Here is a 16,941-nt window from a genome sequence, read left to right on the forward strand (position 1 = left end):
GTGTGTTATTTTCCATAGGCAGCACCCCCTGGAAATCTGGTAGGTATGACAAATGACAGAAATGTAATGAAAATGAACGTTTTGTAGGAACCCCCCTTCAGAATTTTCCTACACAGTGTTGAAATAGTGCTTTAATTTTTTTTTTTTTTTTCAGATCGGAATATTAAATATTTTCAGCTTGCGCTCCGCGCTCGCATTATTGATTTTCTTGAGAAAAAAAAAAGTATTCTTTCTATCTTAATCTAAACAAGCGCATGCATGTTTATTCAAATATACGCCTTTTTTTATTTAAAACATGCTTAAATTATGAAGTTTCAGATCAGAATATCAATTTTTTTCTGCTCGTGCTTTGCGCTCACATTATTAATGTAGGAAGAAACTTAAATATGTTAAAACCCTCAATAATTTCAAACTCTCTGTTAAAAGACATTTCCTCAATCTTGCCTAGGCCGATCAACTGGGATGCAATACTATTCCCCTTTCAGGACTGATGCTATAAACTATCATCTCTTTTTTTATATATTACTTTATATAATACTGTTATCACTTTATACGTCTGTACTTTAACAATATCAAATGGACTGATGATTGTATATGTATTATCACCATTAATTGTTTTTAATTGTATATAATTGTATTGTTTGTTATCCAGGGCCTCATGGAAGATCAACTTTTGTTGAATGAGCTACCCTGGTGAAATATGAATAAATAAAAAAAAAAAAAAAAAAAAAAAAAAATACCCATCCTTTTCCTGATTCACAGAACTTGAATTGTTGAAATATGTATCGTCTTCATGGATAACTGCAGTCCTTATAACAGGTCCCTTTTCGATCAGGCCAGGACGTAGGCTGTATCAAAATTTTCTGCTCGCGGTAATCGTGCTCGCAGTAATTATTTGTTACATCTTGTTCAGGATCACAAACATTGCCCAAATTGTTCAATTATCAGCACAATATGAAATTTCCACAATTCTTGGTTCGCGCTTCGCGCTCGCATTATTCTACAGTTGAAATATGTATCGTCTTCATGGGTAACTGCAAACAGTCTTTATAACAGGTCCCTTTTCAATCAGGCCAGAACGTATATATTAAGAATTTCTGCTCGCGCTGATCGCGCTCGCAGTAAGTATTTGTTATACTGTATACGCTTCTTGCTCAGGATCACAAACATTGCTCAAAAAGTTCATCTGAATGCGCTATAAAACCATCAAACTTGACATGAAAATAATACTAAACATATAAAATTGTATTTTTCCGTATGCTTCACCTGAAAAGTTCTGTCTTATGTGTGTGTGTGTGTTTGAGGGGTACCCATGCATGTGTGTGTATATAAAAGAACAATGAAAAACTCAATTGTGCCTCCCCAACCTATGAGGAGAGATTTCAGCCCATTTCAGCACCCCAACTGAAAAAAATCGTTCCGAGGGCCCTGCGTGTATTTAAGAAAAAATAACCTCATTGACACCAAAAAGAATATATATGTCACTCTCTACAAAATTATGATATTTCTAAGTATGAATAACTTGAAGGATATGGAGAGCAACGTATACAATTCAAACCCAAGTTGCAGTGTTGTCTTATATATATATTTTCTTCTGATAATTGAAAAGAAATTCATAGTGGTAAGGCCATATCGGGTTAACTGTTTGGCTTTTATGAATATGGATGCTGCGGAGCAATGGTGCGAGTCCATGCTAAAATGAATTATGACTTTGTATGACACAAATAGTCCGATTGTATCTTTCCTCATAGCTTAAATAATTTATGTTAATTTACGATAACGGGTCCCATGAGCCATTAGGGGTCAACTTGTCTCGAACATGAACTCTATACCGTATCATTGCACATGCTGGAGAACATTAATTCTTCTAATATTTCCTCTTCTGATGGCTTGGAGATTCCGTGAATTTTTTTTTTACGAAATGACTGCGTATGGTCGTTAGAGAACTTATATCTGCCTCTAATATCATGAACATATTCCATATCGTGAGAAAGCTTCTCGGTCTCCATCATGGATACTACTATCGTGAGAGTGATTAGGAATTTATATGTCTCCAATAAACGAGGAATGGTCCATACGGAAGTGTTCAATGAGGAACACGATTTAGCAGTCTGATTCATGGTCCGCAACTCCAGTATTCATCGTTCTTGATTTGATTTGATTTGACAGCTACAGAAGGATGCTCTCATCTAACTTTATCCTTATTTATCTCCTACTTTTAGTTCTCTTTTGTACCTATATCCCCCTTGTCGTCCTCTTGACCCCACCCCTTACAAACTCTCTCTCTTGATAGATATACACTGTAAAAACTGTGGTGTTAAAACTGACACCAGTTGGTGTAAATAGAAGACCACACTCTGAGGTGTTAAAATTACACCTAAAGATTGAGCATAACACAAGAGAGTGTAAATGTAACAACCAAAGGTGTTGTAATAACACCTATAAGTGTTGAACTAACACTATAAATTTAACACAGGAGTAAAATAACTGGTGTGGTCCTCTGCGTATACCGGTTAACACCACAGTTTTCGCTGTATACTGTTGCGAGTAATCAACATAATCTTCTTTGACATTATGTTGATAAGATAGGAATGTAATATATTACTAGATAACTTTCACTTCAGTGTGCCATTTTATAAAGTTGTTCGTTCTTGTTGAGTATTGTCTATGCAGCAGGGTTCGCCCCTAAGAACATGACTTGTATCAATAAATTCATGCGTAACTTTAAAAACAACTTCATGAAACAACAACAACGGGCTTCGATGATTAAAAACAAACAATGGAATTGACGGTTAAACGTATTTCATGAAAGAGGGGAAAAGTACACTGTGAAAACTATTGGGTAAAATTTTAACCAGCACGAGGGTAATTATGTGTCCAACCAATTTTGGGCAGTATTTTACCCAATGCGAGAAGCATATTGTCCAGAAAGGTTAAAAATAAGCAGAAATTACTTTAGAATGGGCAAAATTCTCATCACACTGGATAAATGAAAATGCCCAATGTTCATGTAACGGTTGCACACATAATTACCCTTATGGAGCATTTTTACCCAATTATTTTTAGAGTGAACTTCATTTCAAAGCGATTCCTCAATTCTCATTGTACTGCTTCACATTTCTTCTCGCTATTTAATGTTAATTTTCTTAAAATTATAAAAGTATATATTCTATAAGAGTGAAAACAAAAATATGTATTAGCTATGATCTTTATACTCAGATGTCCATCTTAAATTGATTTTGTTGCCTTTTCCCCTTTTTTTCTGTTTCAGGTGACATTATTCTGTCGGTGAATGGTATATGTGTTGAAAGATCTTCGCATGAGATGATCGTCCATCTTATTACTGTTTCTCCAAACTCTCTAAGGTAAAATATCGACCCGTTTTTCAATAATAACCCCAATCACTTGACAATAGCTCCTTCTTAATTATTGCTACTTTCCTGTTAAGTATATAAAAATAGTTAATGGATGAAATTCATGTGGTGCGTTGATCATTTTGCTTGTGACATATGCACTAAATGTTGTAAAAAATACAACTGGTGATGCAAAAATAGTAAGAATCAATATTTATTACTGATTAAGTAATAAAATGTTAAGTTTTCTCGGTCACTTTTGCCAAAGTCATCTAAACTATTATTACCTCAAAGGACCAAATTGTGTAAAAGAGTGTTATATACTTTCACCTCTGTATTTCGAACATAATTATGTAAGGATGTGTTACATACAGTGGCGGGTCCGGGGGGTACATCCGCCCCCCCCCCCCCTTGAGAGCCATAGTCAATTTTTCTGATTTAAATATGCCGCTCTTACACAAGTGCCCCTTGAAATTGAGAACTTGTTTTGCTTGTCAAATTGTACTTGGACGAAATTACCTTAACATTATGGTGAAAACCTTTTTTTTTCGCTTGTCAAATTTTTCTCGAAAAATGTGCCCCCTTTGGAATTTCCTGGATCCGCCCCTGGTTACATAGTATTTACAACAATGCTTTGAAGATTTCATATCACAGATGTTCTTATCTTGGGAATGAATACGTTCGATGTAAAATCAGTGGTTCATGTTTCGTCCTCACCATCTTTTCACGAAGATGTCATCTGGGCTTCCTGTGAAGGATTTTTCGCGCCAAATTGGCAGAGTATGAAATAAGGAAATGATCGTCTGCTCAGCCGATGTTGTCAACGTTCATTTAATGTTACCAGCTGAACATTGATTCAATGCCTCGCTCCGATGCGATTGTAATATTAAATCAAACATTATCGTGTGTATAACGTCTGCTTTTAACTATTGAAACGAAATGGGAAATAAGAATATACTAAAATAAATCATGATGGATATTACTGTAATTAGTACATACCAACTCACCTAATTATCAAGAAATTGGAATGGATATATAACAAGAATGATAAAGAAAATATGATTACACAGAAATAGCCAAGAAGTGAGTTCACGTTCGAAAAGATAAATCAACAAATTTTTCGTGGTGACTTCAATGGTAAAATTTAATAATGTTAATAAACATGTTGTAAGACTCTGCCCTTTATCTGCCTTGAAGATGACAATAGGCAGTAGCATATTAAATAAAATCAAATAAAAATAAAATATCAAGTTAAATAACATCATAAAACAAGCAAAACAGAAAGAACACAACTTCGATTGATTGAGCCTTTGATGACAAACATAAAATAAGTTTGTTCTCTCTTGTATTGTTTGTAGCTTTAACTTTCTTGGCGGGAAAATCCGCTATTTTTGCGGAATCATCCCTGCGCTGTCTGTGTTAATCGGATGAACACATGGTGAAGGTCGAACTGTCTGCTATACAATATCGTGAACCTTTTCCGATTGGAATCACGAGAACTTCTTCATGTTCTAGAAAGGGGTTGTGGATTGGGTGTGGCCGAGGAAGAGGGTTATATTCCACGAAGAGTCTATAGATAATATCATCATAAAACATCCTTCCTGATTGCTTTATAGAATTATTTTGCAAAAGAATCACAAAATTCGCATCATTCTTTATTTTTGCAAGCTTGAGAGCCATGAAGTCATGTAGTATTTAGAGTGAGGAAACAATCTGTGAAATTAATGCGTTTGGGAAGAGGTGATTTTAACCTATAAAGCGATAAAGACGAATTCCATTGATAAATCATATTTTTGATAAGTCGCTTATTTTAAGCGATAAGTCATTTTTTGATCGCCTGTCGAGGTGCATAATTTTAGGGTCAACACGCATGCTTATTATGTTTCGATCAAGTGCAATTTATGATATATTACTCTTCAATTACATTTTTTCTTTAGATTGGTACTTCTCTTCGAAGACTGTGTGAAGAAAGTGGAACACAACAAAAAGCTCGTCAAATTAAAGGTACGGTAAAATCCTATGAAATATGTATTTTAATTGAATATAGAGTGTACATTTACTCTAAAGCGTGTTGAATTTAAAGCCAAGATTTCCAAAAAACATCTATTGTCTATAAGACTGCGTTACAATCTTTGGTCTGAAAGATACATGATTTGGCATGTGCCAGGTCGCAAATGCATTAAATTAAAATTGTGTAGGTATATTTTTCATCAGCATTAAAAATAATATTTTATGTATCATTGTGAAAAGAAAGTGCCAAAGTTCGCAAATGTGCCCCTTTGAAAGTGAAGACATTTTTTTTAATTTTTTTTTTGGGGGGGGCTTTTAAACTTTTTTCGTGGACGAAATGTCCTTATTTTTTGTTGAAAATCTTTTTTTTTTTGCTTGTCAAATTTTTCCTAGGGAAAATGTGCCCCCCTCCCTTTGGAAAATCCTGGATCCGCTCCTGCATAGCATCCTGGCAAATCATTTGTAGTCTAAATCAATCCCAATTCTTACAATTGAAAATTTGCGATTGATTGCTCATGATCTGCTTTTTGCAAAAAATTGTTGAAATTCTTAAAGGTCAAGTCCACCCCAGAAAATTGTTAATTTGAATCAAGAAAGAAAAATCAAACAAGCATAACGATGAAAATTTCATCCAAATCGGGTGTAAAATAAAAGTTATGACATTTATATGTTGCGCTTATTTCTCAAAAAACAGTTATATGCACAACTCAGCGATATGTAAATGAGAGAGTCGATGATGTCCTTCTCTCACTATTTCTTTTGCTTTTTATTGTTTGAATTATATAATATTTCAATTTTTACAGATTTGACAATAAGCTTAGACCAATTTGACTTAACAATAAAACTGTTGAAATAATGATAATTTCATATGTTCAGGGAGGAATACAATTTTGTTTCACATGACAAGGAGGACAAATCAGATTTTTTAAAATAATAAAATACAAAAAATAGTAAGTGGGTGACGTCATTAGTCTGCTCATTTGCATACCGATCAGGATGTGCATATAACTGTTTTGTGAAATTAGGCGAAACTTTAAAATGTCATAACTTTCTTATTTTACATCCGATTTTGATGAAATTTTCAGTGTTTATGCTTGGTGGATTTTTCTCATTTTATTCAAATTGGCTCTTTGTTGCGGTGGATTTGTCCTTTAACCAGATCCATAAATATAAGCAAAATTTTGGTCCAAAATTACTTTTGATTGCAATTTACAAGAGTGGCACTTTTTATAAGCCTATACATATTGCCACACTATTTCTTCTTTCTTTCTTTTTGAGGGGGGGGGGGGTATAACATAACATTAAAAAGGGAATTTACTATGCGGGTTTCGTAATTCCTGATTTTTTTCCTATTTGTTTTGCGTCTCAAATCATTTGTTATTAACTGGGAAGGAAGTTAAAAGAGGAAAGTTTGCATGAATTTTACAAATTAAGCCAAACGGGAAACATTTGAAGGTAAAGGAACCTGGTTAAAAAAAACAGACATGTGACCCAGGTTTCGATTTTATGGAAATCGTTAAAAAAAGAAAGCAGACGAGCGATATTAACACATTGCTTCTGATATTTATTTCATTTCTTTTTTACATGTTTGAACAGATAAAACAAATGCTTATTACATACATACATAACAGGTACTATAGCGCGTTACCAATCATAATTATGATAAACAACTAATAATAATAATAATTACCCAGCACAAACCAACTATCCCTTGACCATTGTCATTGTATTTATTTCTGTTGATCTACCTTACATTCTATCAATCAATCTGTTTATATAGCAATATATCTATTAATCTATCCATCTATCTATCTATTTATCTATCTATCTTTATATCTATCTATCTATCTATCTATCTATCTATCTATCTATCTATCTATCTATCTATCTATCTGTCTATCTATCTTTATACAGATTTATTAACCTGTCTGTCTATCTATTTATCTTTGTTGCTACAGAGAATGTTGTATGATAAAAAGCTAGCATATCGCGCCCTCCAAGCCCAAGAGAAACGAGTGATGCTAGGATTGGCGAGATATGAACTCAATAGCATGACATCACTAGCCTCGGATGACAGCGGTTTCTATTCATCACCGGGATCATCCCAGCTCAGCAGCAAGTCACAGTCAATGAGCTCCATCAGTTCAGGAGGGTTCAATTTATCACAGATTCCTGGCAACGAGAGTCTAGAACAAATTGCTCTGTTGGACGTCTAATAAGTTTTGAAAATGGACACTACTGACTTTGCTCAAATATGAACTAATAGTTGACAATCCGATGAAAAACCAATGGTGACCGTCACAAGAATGAAAGTTTCATGAACTTTTGTGCTTTAAAGTCTGATCGTTGTGAAATGATACGACTAAGTATAAATAAGAAGAATGGACATACGATAATGCCCGTTCCTTTACCATGCATGCATGGGTAGATTTCTCAACATCAGACCTCCCATCATTGGCATAATTATTGTTTGATGAACAAAATTCAAAATTTTTCGAGGAACACGCCCCCTCCCCTCCCCAGGTCGCCGCCCCATCGTATTGTGTCTGTTTTGTTTTACGCAAAAGGGGTGATCTAATTTTTGACCCTATAAAAGACACTCTCTCAAATCATAACGCCAAAAGGGTGATTACATGTTTTTTAAAAGTATATTGACAAGAAATGTGTCCTCACAAATTTTGCCCCCCCCCCCCAAAAAAAAAAAAACGCTGGTAACATCTTAGCAGAGCTTAAGAAGCTAGTTATTATGTTTATTATATTGTTCTGTTCGTCTTCTATATTTGACATGTTTGAAGGGTATCGAAATAAGATGTACATAATCATTTCCTTATTAGGTAATATTTTCATATCCTTTTGCCATGTTGTAGGAGTGTGGAAGCATCGCGATCGTCAACAACATGAAGAAGAAAAAAGGAACGCTTACGCGTTGCCATTATTATTACGTGATTTGTGCAATATAGGTATTTCAGTAAGTCAATTTACCATTAGTTTCGAATCTGCAAGCGTTCTTGCCTGTTCAGTATTTTATTTATACCAACTGAATGTCTACATGCAGATTTATATTTGCATTTTTGTTACAATACATGTATTTAACTTGAAGTTCCCATTATATTATTATAAAGTTGTAATCACTACACTGAGAATTTCAATTGTCCGGCAATTATAATGTTCTGGTTGTGTTTATCTGTATCTGTCTGTTCATCATGGTCTTTAACGGTTTCCCCGTCTTCTCTCTTCTCTTTTGTCAATTATTATGTTTTGTTTGTTACAAAACAGAATGTCGAAAAAGAACAAGCATGATTAAACAGGTATATCGTGATCATTCTACATGACTTGTATTCGTATTAAGGCATGTTGGGTTCTTGAAAGCGGAAATCTTTTTTTTTTGACGTCAAATTGGATCTAATTTAAGCAGAAAAGAGAACTAAACATATCGATAACATTTTAGCGAAATTCATTTAAGATAATGGATTCACGATTTTCTTTTAAATTTGTATTATGATGTCACACGCGAGCTGCTCTCATTGTACACAAAATTATGTGGAGAAGCTCGCAAGTATAACGTCACAGAATTAAGAGTAAAACGTAATTCTGTTATCCTTGTATGACACTACCCCTCACATAAAGAGATGGAATCTATTTTACTGCAATTGAATGTCTCCGCCCAATCCTCCACTTCGCAGGAGGCAATCGAAGATCACCAGGCTGTGGTTTAAAAAATCGCCATAACACCGCCAGCGACCGTGTTGACTCCGCATGCTAACCGTCACTGATATTTCCATCTGCCATGAACCTTGAAATTTTCTGGGAACCGCCCCAAATCAAAGTAAAACAAGAAATCAAACTTTAATATTCGTGGTTCTTTTGGCGGTTTGGAGTGGTCTGTGTTCAGAACGCAGAAGGGCGAATACATGATTTTACCTTGATAACACGGGATACATCAATATAATATGGGGAGCGTGTCATCAACATTTCAGTCTGACAAGTTGTCAGGTCAGACAACTTTCTTTGATAATGATTGGCTGAGAGGCAGTGTTACCATAGTTTCTGTCAGATATAACAGTACTTGTCGGATAAAACGTCTGACAAGTACTTTCTTGAAACGCTCCCCTGATCATATTGATGAAGCTTTACGATTTGGTGGCGGAGTTAACACGGAAGTATATCAGCTTCATCAAGGAGCCAAGCGGTGGAATTGCGCTTTATAATAATGATAATAATAATGATAAAAATAATAATAATAATAATCATTTGTATAGCGCCATCTATGTAGAAACACTCTATTCCGAGGCCCATTGTTATTATTATTACCCCGGCTTTAGCTCGAGCTGCCTTTCAGCGCTCGTGCATTTAAGGAATTAATCCTCCCGGGTACCAATTCACTTCACCTGGGTCGATTGCAGCACAGTATGGATAAATATCTTGCGTTTGAAGCGTAGTAGATAAAAAAAAAGCTGAAACCAAGTGTCATTTCGACGTCACACATGAATAAATTTAGGCATTTCTTAGATGACGGTTCATGATGTGACTGCCCCATCCAGTGTGCCTCCCTTTCCAAAATAACCTGCGCGTCATGTTTTATCCAATTTAAATTATGTTTGTTTATCTAAATGAATAGGGTCTATTTTGTGTGAAAATGTAATGTAAATAACGATGAAATGTAAATAACTATTTTAGTAACAGATGATATAAATAAAAACTGAGTTAATGTTAGTTTTTTTGTTTTCTATTCGCTTGTTTTTGTTTTTTTTGTTCGTTTGCGTGTTTTTCTTTTGGGGGATGGTTCTTTTTTATTATCATTCGGAGATGAGTTTATCAATGAAACTTATTTGGAAAAGAGAAAATGCTCTCATTCCACACTGATATGGGTGGGAGTATGTGTGTGTGTGTGTGTGGATAACGAACACCTTTTGACAACCTATCAATAACCACATATAATTTCTTTGGCGATATATGAAAAGAGATAAAAAAGTAGGCACTACCCTAAATTCTGATTTACGACCTGAATAATCATAACGTAACATCAAAAACAAACAAACAAACGATAAACTCGCTAAAACTATTGGAATGAATATTTTGTTACAGTAAAATAATGTTCTTTCATTTGATGTATACACTACAATTCTTTCAAGCTAATGAGTTAGTTTTGTATTTTCTTCAAAATATAAATTTTATTTGGCACATATCACAACGATATAAAAGTAAACTTCTTAATTCATTTCTAGAAAATGCCAATACGAAATTTATATCACCCAAAATAACTTTATAGTCATGTACATTTTGTGGACATCTACAGGAAACTTTCTGATAATTAGGCATGAGCAGAAATCACAGGGGGGACGCGTCCCCCAATACTAAAAATAGTAGGGGGGGGGGACAAAATATCAAATGTCCCCCTACTATTTTTGGTCTTTTATGATGGAGAAAATACATCATTCACAATCGAAATAATACATGTTTATTGAAATAAATGACCTTACATTTTGGGTGAAAAACTTTTTTTTTGCTTGTCAATTTTTTTGGTTAAAACGACCTTACATTTTGGGTGAAAATCTTCTTTTTTTTGGTCAAAGTTTCCAGCCCTTGGTCCCCCCTACCTTTGGCAATCCCACAACACATTTCTTAAGGGGTTAGAATTGAAACTTTCCAGACACACAGACACTCCGTACTTTCTTTTAATTATCGAGCTTTAGAAATATTAACTCACCCGCAAAAGGGGACAATTAGTGAACTTTTTCATTCATGAAAGATGAAATAAAAGTTGATATTGAAATTTAAAATGAGACAGAAAACCTTATTCTGGTAAGATATCAGGGTCGACGCCAGTCGCCTTGCAGGTGATATCCCAAAGTTGTTTGGCAACTTGCTCGTCTTCAGCCAACTTAGACTCCTTTCCCAGGCTACAGTTGGTAAAGTATCCGCCAGAAAGTTGTGTGATTGATTCGTCGATAGCACAATAGATAGTGGTTTGGGCGCCATCCTTCTCATTTCGCAAGAATCTGAGCAGAAACGATAAGCACATTTTGTTAGGATATTTTAGGTTAAGGATAGAATGACAATCAAATCGACAAAATAGTCGACAAAGAGCTCAGGAAGGCACGACGAGAATTCATATCGGATCTATCGGTTCAAGTTAGGATTTCTGGAAATACATTAAAACCAGACGAAAGGATAACGTTGGGATCCAGAGTCTTAAGACTGGAAACCAAACCATTACTGATGATCAAGGAAAAATCAGACATACTGGCTTAGCAATTCCAAAGCGTATTCTCCAGAGATGTTGGCCAGACTCCTAACCTACCTCAAAGGAATTTCCCAGAATTCCTGAGATTGACATTGCAACGAGTGGTATCATAAAATTGTTGAATAAACTGGATACCTTAAAAGCTGCAGGTCCAGACAACATACCAAACCGTATCCTCAAGATTGCAGCTAGACAATTAGCTCCTGTTCTGCAATTCATATTTAGGCAATCATATGACCAAGGACTTCTTCCTGATGATTGGTGTAAGGCCAACAATGCAGCTATCTATACAAGAAGCGCGCAAAGAGTGAAGCAGCCAATTATCGTCCCAAGTCCTTTACTTATGTATGCTATAAACTGATAGCATATAGCCATGATAGCCAGCTGATGAAACATATTTCCACGAACTCAATCATTTCTGATTACTAACATGCTTTCCTACAGGTTAGATCATGTGATACACAGTTGATTGCTACAATCCATGATCTTGCTTCAATCCACAACTGTAAGGAAACGTGTGACATCGCCATCCTTGACTTTAGAAAGACATTCGATGTTGTTCCGCATCAGAAACTGCTGCAGAAACTACAAATGTTTGGTCTCCGCAACACGAATCTTGAGTGGATAAGATCCTTTCTGATGCGTCGCTTCCAAAGGACATTGGGAAACAAAAAACATCAAATTGGTTACCAGTCTTGAGAGGTATACCGCAGGGTACAGTTTTCGGCCCGCATGTTTTCATCATATGACCTTACAGAAACGATATGTTTTACAGCAAGGCTGATTAAGCCTACTGACGACTGTATACTCTACAATACCATATCCAGCCCCTCCGATGAGAAATTGCTACAAAAGGGATCTTGACAGCCTTGTCAAGTGGGCTAGCACCTAGGGATGAAATTCAATGCATCTAAGCGCTCGGCTATGAGGATATCTGGAATATCTAGGAAGAAAGATCCAGGCCATACGATATCACTCTTCTAGGAATACAACTTAGGGAGGTTAACAGTCATGAATACTCGGGGATCTACATATAAAATAATCCGAAATGGGATAAATAGACACAATATGCAATATCAAATAGTAAAAAGGTCTTAAACTTTATCAGAAGAAACTTCAATCACTGTTCCAGAAAGATAAAAGAGCGTCTTTATCACACCTTGGTGATACCCCATCTCGAGTATGTTTGCATTGCATGGCAACCAAGTACAATCAAGAATCTCAAATCTTTTGAAATGGTACAAAGACGGACTTCTCGACTCGTGATGGAGAAGTACAGTAGAGAAACCAGCATTACACATATATGTCGGAGACACTGGGCCGGAACTCCATAGAGGACGGAAAAAAAAAATATCATCTTCTTTAAGATGATACATGGAGAACTCCACCTAGATCTACAAAATACACCTCAAATAAGGAAACACGACTGAGACGCCCAAACGATGAACAATTCAAGGTGAACTCTACCTTCATATCAACAACACAATTAGCCAGCTCCTTCTTCCCCGAAACAATCACCATTGGAACAATCTCAAAAAAGAAAATATGATCACTTTAAGAAGCTCTGAAACCTACAAAATCCAACTACAAAAGGCCCTCCAAAAACCCAAACCCCCAAACCATAGGTAATACCATCACTCTAGTCAGCCCCGAGCAACACTTCCTGGCGGAGGACTTCGGGGAAAACGTCTCCAAGGTGCATCTCCATGATAACATAAAGAGACGACATCTAACAAAAGGGTCTATTAAACTTTCTGCCACATCGGCCTGGTGGTTCCCCATTGGATGGTGTGGATGGATTAGGAGGCAGTGTATTAATTTAAATATTGCATAAAATAACGTATATCATACCTACATGGCGTAGTGGTATAATCAATGCACTGTGAAGTAATTGTTTCCGTCTTAATTTATTGGATTTAAAAGCGAAAGAGTGCATGATCACTTTTGTTTTTACAAGAAAAGGAGCTGTTCCTCATTCTAAAAATAATAATTCAATCAGTGGTGTTAATCTCTTTCATGTGTCTTAAAATTATAATGTTCCAACAAAATAACTTGTCTCATAATCTGAGAAATGACATTTCAATATTAAGTAATGGCCTTCCCATATTTCTTATTATTTGCTATATAGCCCAATCGTTTTCTCATGACCCATCGGAAGTTCCTTTGTTCTTTCGGCAAATTATAATTTTTTTTACAAAGACATTATCCAAATTTTGTATTTTCATGTTGCAGAAGACTGAATTACAAAGCCTAAATATACATAGTATGAACGGCTGATTACAAAAAAAGGAAACGAACTCACATTAGAAGGGGCATTCCCACCAAGTAGAGAAAACGTAATATTCCGGACCGTACGGTAACTCGACTGGACTCCCAGATGTTAGTGTATACAATCCCGGGATTTACTGAATACGCTGTGACACCAGTCCCCGATAGGCGGCGTGCTAACACGTTAGTGAAGTGAATATTTGCCACTTTACTTTCAAGATAGCGGTTCAACCCAGATACTCCTGTTAGTGGTAAGATACAATTCTCATTGGTAATTTAAACTTGCCGTATTACAAACTGATATCGATCTCATTCTGTAAGGTCAAAGTACAAACCTAATTTTGTAACGCACCAAGTTTGGTATACATTTTTAGCAGCGGGAAATGGGAGGGGGGGGGGGTAGGGCAGGTTTTAAATATTGTAATAACATTTTTGGGGCATGAATGTCAGATTGGAACAAATATTACTACATGTTTTCTCCAAAATTGTGATCGAAGTAAAAGAGCAATATTTTTGTAATTTCTCCCAAAGATTAAGAAGGAAATTGAATATATACTCATCTAAAAATATAGGCCTACTCATCTAACAGGGTAGGCATACTAGTAAGAGGACAGAATAACATGAGTTCAACTCTGTGTAAATTGTGGTGTAAAAATACAAATTATATATCCAAATATTCATAGGGTCATTTTAAGAGACAGGGGGGGGGGGGGCTTCAGCACGGGCGGACCCAGGGGGTGGTGTAGCTACCATTACATGGATCCACCCTTAAACTCCATCCTCAAATCCAATCATGATAACAAAACGGTGCTGATAAGATTATTTAATAATCATGATTCGCGACGGAAATGGGTTAATCAAAATTATTGTTATCATGTACCATTATGATGTTTATCATCTTTTATCCTAATACCCTCATTGTCATTACCTTTGCCTGATATATCTGTGTAATCAATTTGTTTGATCCTGAGGTGACCGAACGATGATACATTGATGATCCGACTGGGGGCACTCTTCTTAATAAGCTCAATCAACGCCAGAGTTAGCACGAAATGACCAACGTGATTCGTTGCCATGGTGGTATCATAGCCTTCTGGCGTCAGACCACGGTCGGAGAAATTGACCAGTCCTGTTTGTGTTAGATTTAAATACACATTTAATTAGCCAAAGGATAAAGGAGAAGGAGAATTTTAAGAAGAAGATGAAGAAGAAAAAGCTTGAAGGAATATATAAAAATGCAAGAACTTTCTCGATGATGTAATTTTTTTTACTATTGCTTGTTGAATTTCTTCCATTTACCCAAATCAGCTCGAGTTGGACTTAGCCTATAAAAAAAATGTTTAGTGTGAAATTCTCAAATGAGGCTTCCTTTTCTTCATTCTATGAGTTTTGCTGGATTTCGCACCCTAAACAAATTTTAAACCTATAACTTAACTGAAACTTTAGAATGTTAAATTATACAAAATCAGTTCTATGATCAACTACCTGCATTGTTTATGAGAACGTCAAGTCTCTCCTCTCCTTTTAGAATTTCGTCTGCGCACTTTTTGACTGAATTCAAGTCTGATAGGTCTATTTGCTTGAAGATGACATTTTCATTTGATGATCTCTTGCGGACATCGGCCACTGCTACTTTTGCTTTTGTTGGGTTGCGACATCCCATGATAACCCTAGCTCCTCGGCTAGCAAGGTCAATAGCAGTCTCTCGACCAATACCAGCATTGGCACCTGGAAGATAAGAAAAATCTGTCATTTTTTTTAAACCGTGAATGATAACTATTTTTTGGAAAGAAAAAACAAAAAACATGAGAATAAAGATATCATGATGCCTATTTTAACTATAGCCGAGCTTTGGTAGCTGTATCACAGCTGTGATGATTACCGGGGATGGTTAATGGATCAGATGCATAAAAATGCATTGATGGCGAGCAATTGCTTCAAGCACAAGTAATTGCTAGCCAAGTAAAAATCATGCCTCAGCAAATGCTTAATTTCATATGCATAACCCTTGGCTAGCCCTTGAACCCTGAAAAATTGTTGGGAGCTAGCAGTGAATTGATGAGAAAATTTTCAAAATTTAAGAACGAAAAAGCTGTTTTGGAGCACTTTGCAGCATTAGTAGGATGCTTATGACAACATGTACTTCATATTTTTTTATTTTTCAAAATTTCGGAGGTGGGACCAACTCACTGGAGGCAAATGCCCCCCTTGGTGCCGTCACTGGTCTGGGGTAGAGCCCCCGGAACCTCGTATCTTTAAACATTGCAGATTGCAAAATGGTCTGCTCTTTCATTTGGAATTTGATTATTGTTGAAATGAGTTTAAATGTTTACTACTATTTCTTTCGATCTTGGTGATAACTTAGCATTCATGTTCATGCGAAATTGCCGCGAATCCAGAAATTGTCTAAGCGGACCTTTATATCCTTTTACTTGGTCATAAATACATATATTTTACATTCCCCAAATTATAAAGTAAATAAACAAACCAATGAAAATTACATCTTTGAAAAATTACCTGTTATAAGAACTGTCTTTCCTCTCAGGCTGATGCGACTGTTCACTCGACGGGTACCTGGATGCCATCTTAAGGTTAATCCTCTATTGAAATAGCGATATACAGCATGCGATGTGAACACGGTGAAGACGATGCTAGGTAATATACCAAGGGCGACTTTAACAGAAAGAGAAGAGTTGTTAAGCCATTCCAAAGACTGTTGCAGAAACATCGTCCCGTAATCTTCAACGAGCTCCATGCTAATAACCCCAAATCACTGTATATAAGCTGGGCAAGTAAACGTGGCTATAATATAGGACCTATGTTTATTTTGAATACGCGCGTTAACGAAAAAAAAGCCAATAGAAATAAATATGAATGGATATTTTATGTTCATTGTGCTTGATGGTTAATCCAGAGGTCATGCTATACAAAATCACAGTCAGGCCTGTGTAACGTTATTGCGGTACATGTATGCAGGCCCCAGTCGCCGATCCGTGGGGGAGTGGGGATGGCGAGGGGCCTTCATTACCCCCTCCCCCCCCACCACCACCACCACCATAAAAAATA

The 16,941-nt window shown here is 36.0% G+C and overlaps 1 protein-coding gene and 1 pseudogene across 1 annotated transcript in view; one reads left to right on the plus strand and one right to left on the minus strand.

Annotated features, from left to right (window-relative positions):
* The window catches only part of LOC129263908 (protein TAMALIN-like), a 30,969-nt gene extending 20,893 nt beyond the window's left edge, over nt 1-10,076 (plus strand). The window contains exons 4-6 of the mRNA XM_054901857.2: nt 3,272-3,365; nt 5,291-5,357; nt 7,322-10,076. Coding sequence (XP_054757832.2) covers nt 3,272-3,365; nt 5,291-5,357; nt 7,322-7,579 — 419 coding nt within the window. The 3' untranslated portion in view covers nt 7,580-10,076. The remainder of the gene's footprint in view (nt 1-3,271; nt 3,366-5,290; nt 5,358-7,321) is intronic.
* Nucleotides 10,077-11,157: 1,081 nt separating this feature from the next.
* Nucleotides 11,158-16,630, minus strand: LOC129264001 (retinol dehydrogenase 11-like; annotated as a pseudogene).
* Between the last annotated feature and the right edge of the window lie 311 nt (nt 16,631-16,941).

The sequence above is a fragment of the Lytechinus pictus genome, chromosome 1, assembly GCF_037042905.1.
Source record: "Lytechinus pictus isolate F3 Inbred chromosome 1, Lp3.0, whole genome shotgun sequence".
In the NCBI taxonomy this organism is placed as follows: domain Eukaryota; kingdom Metazoa; phylum Echinodermata; class Echinoidea; order Temnopleuroida; family Toxopneustidae; genus Lytechinus; species Lytechinus pictus.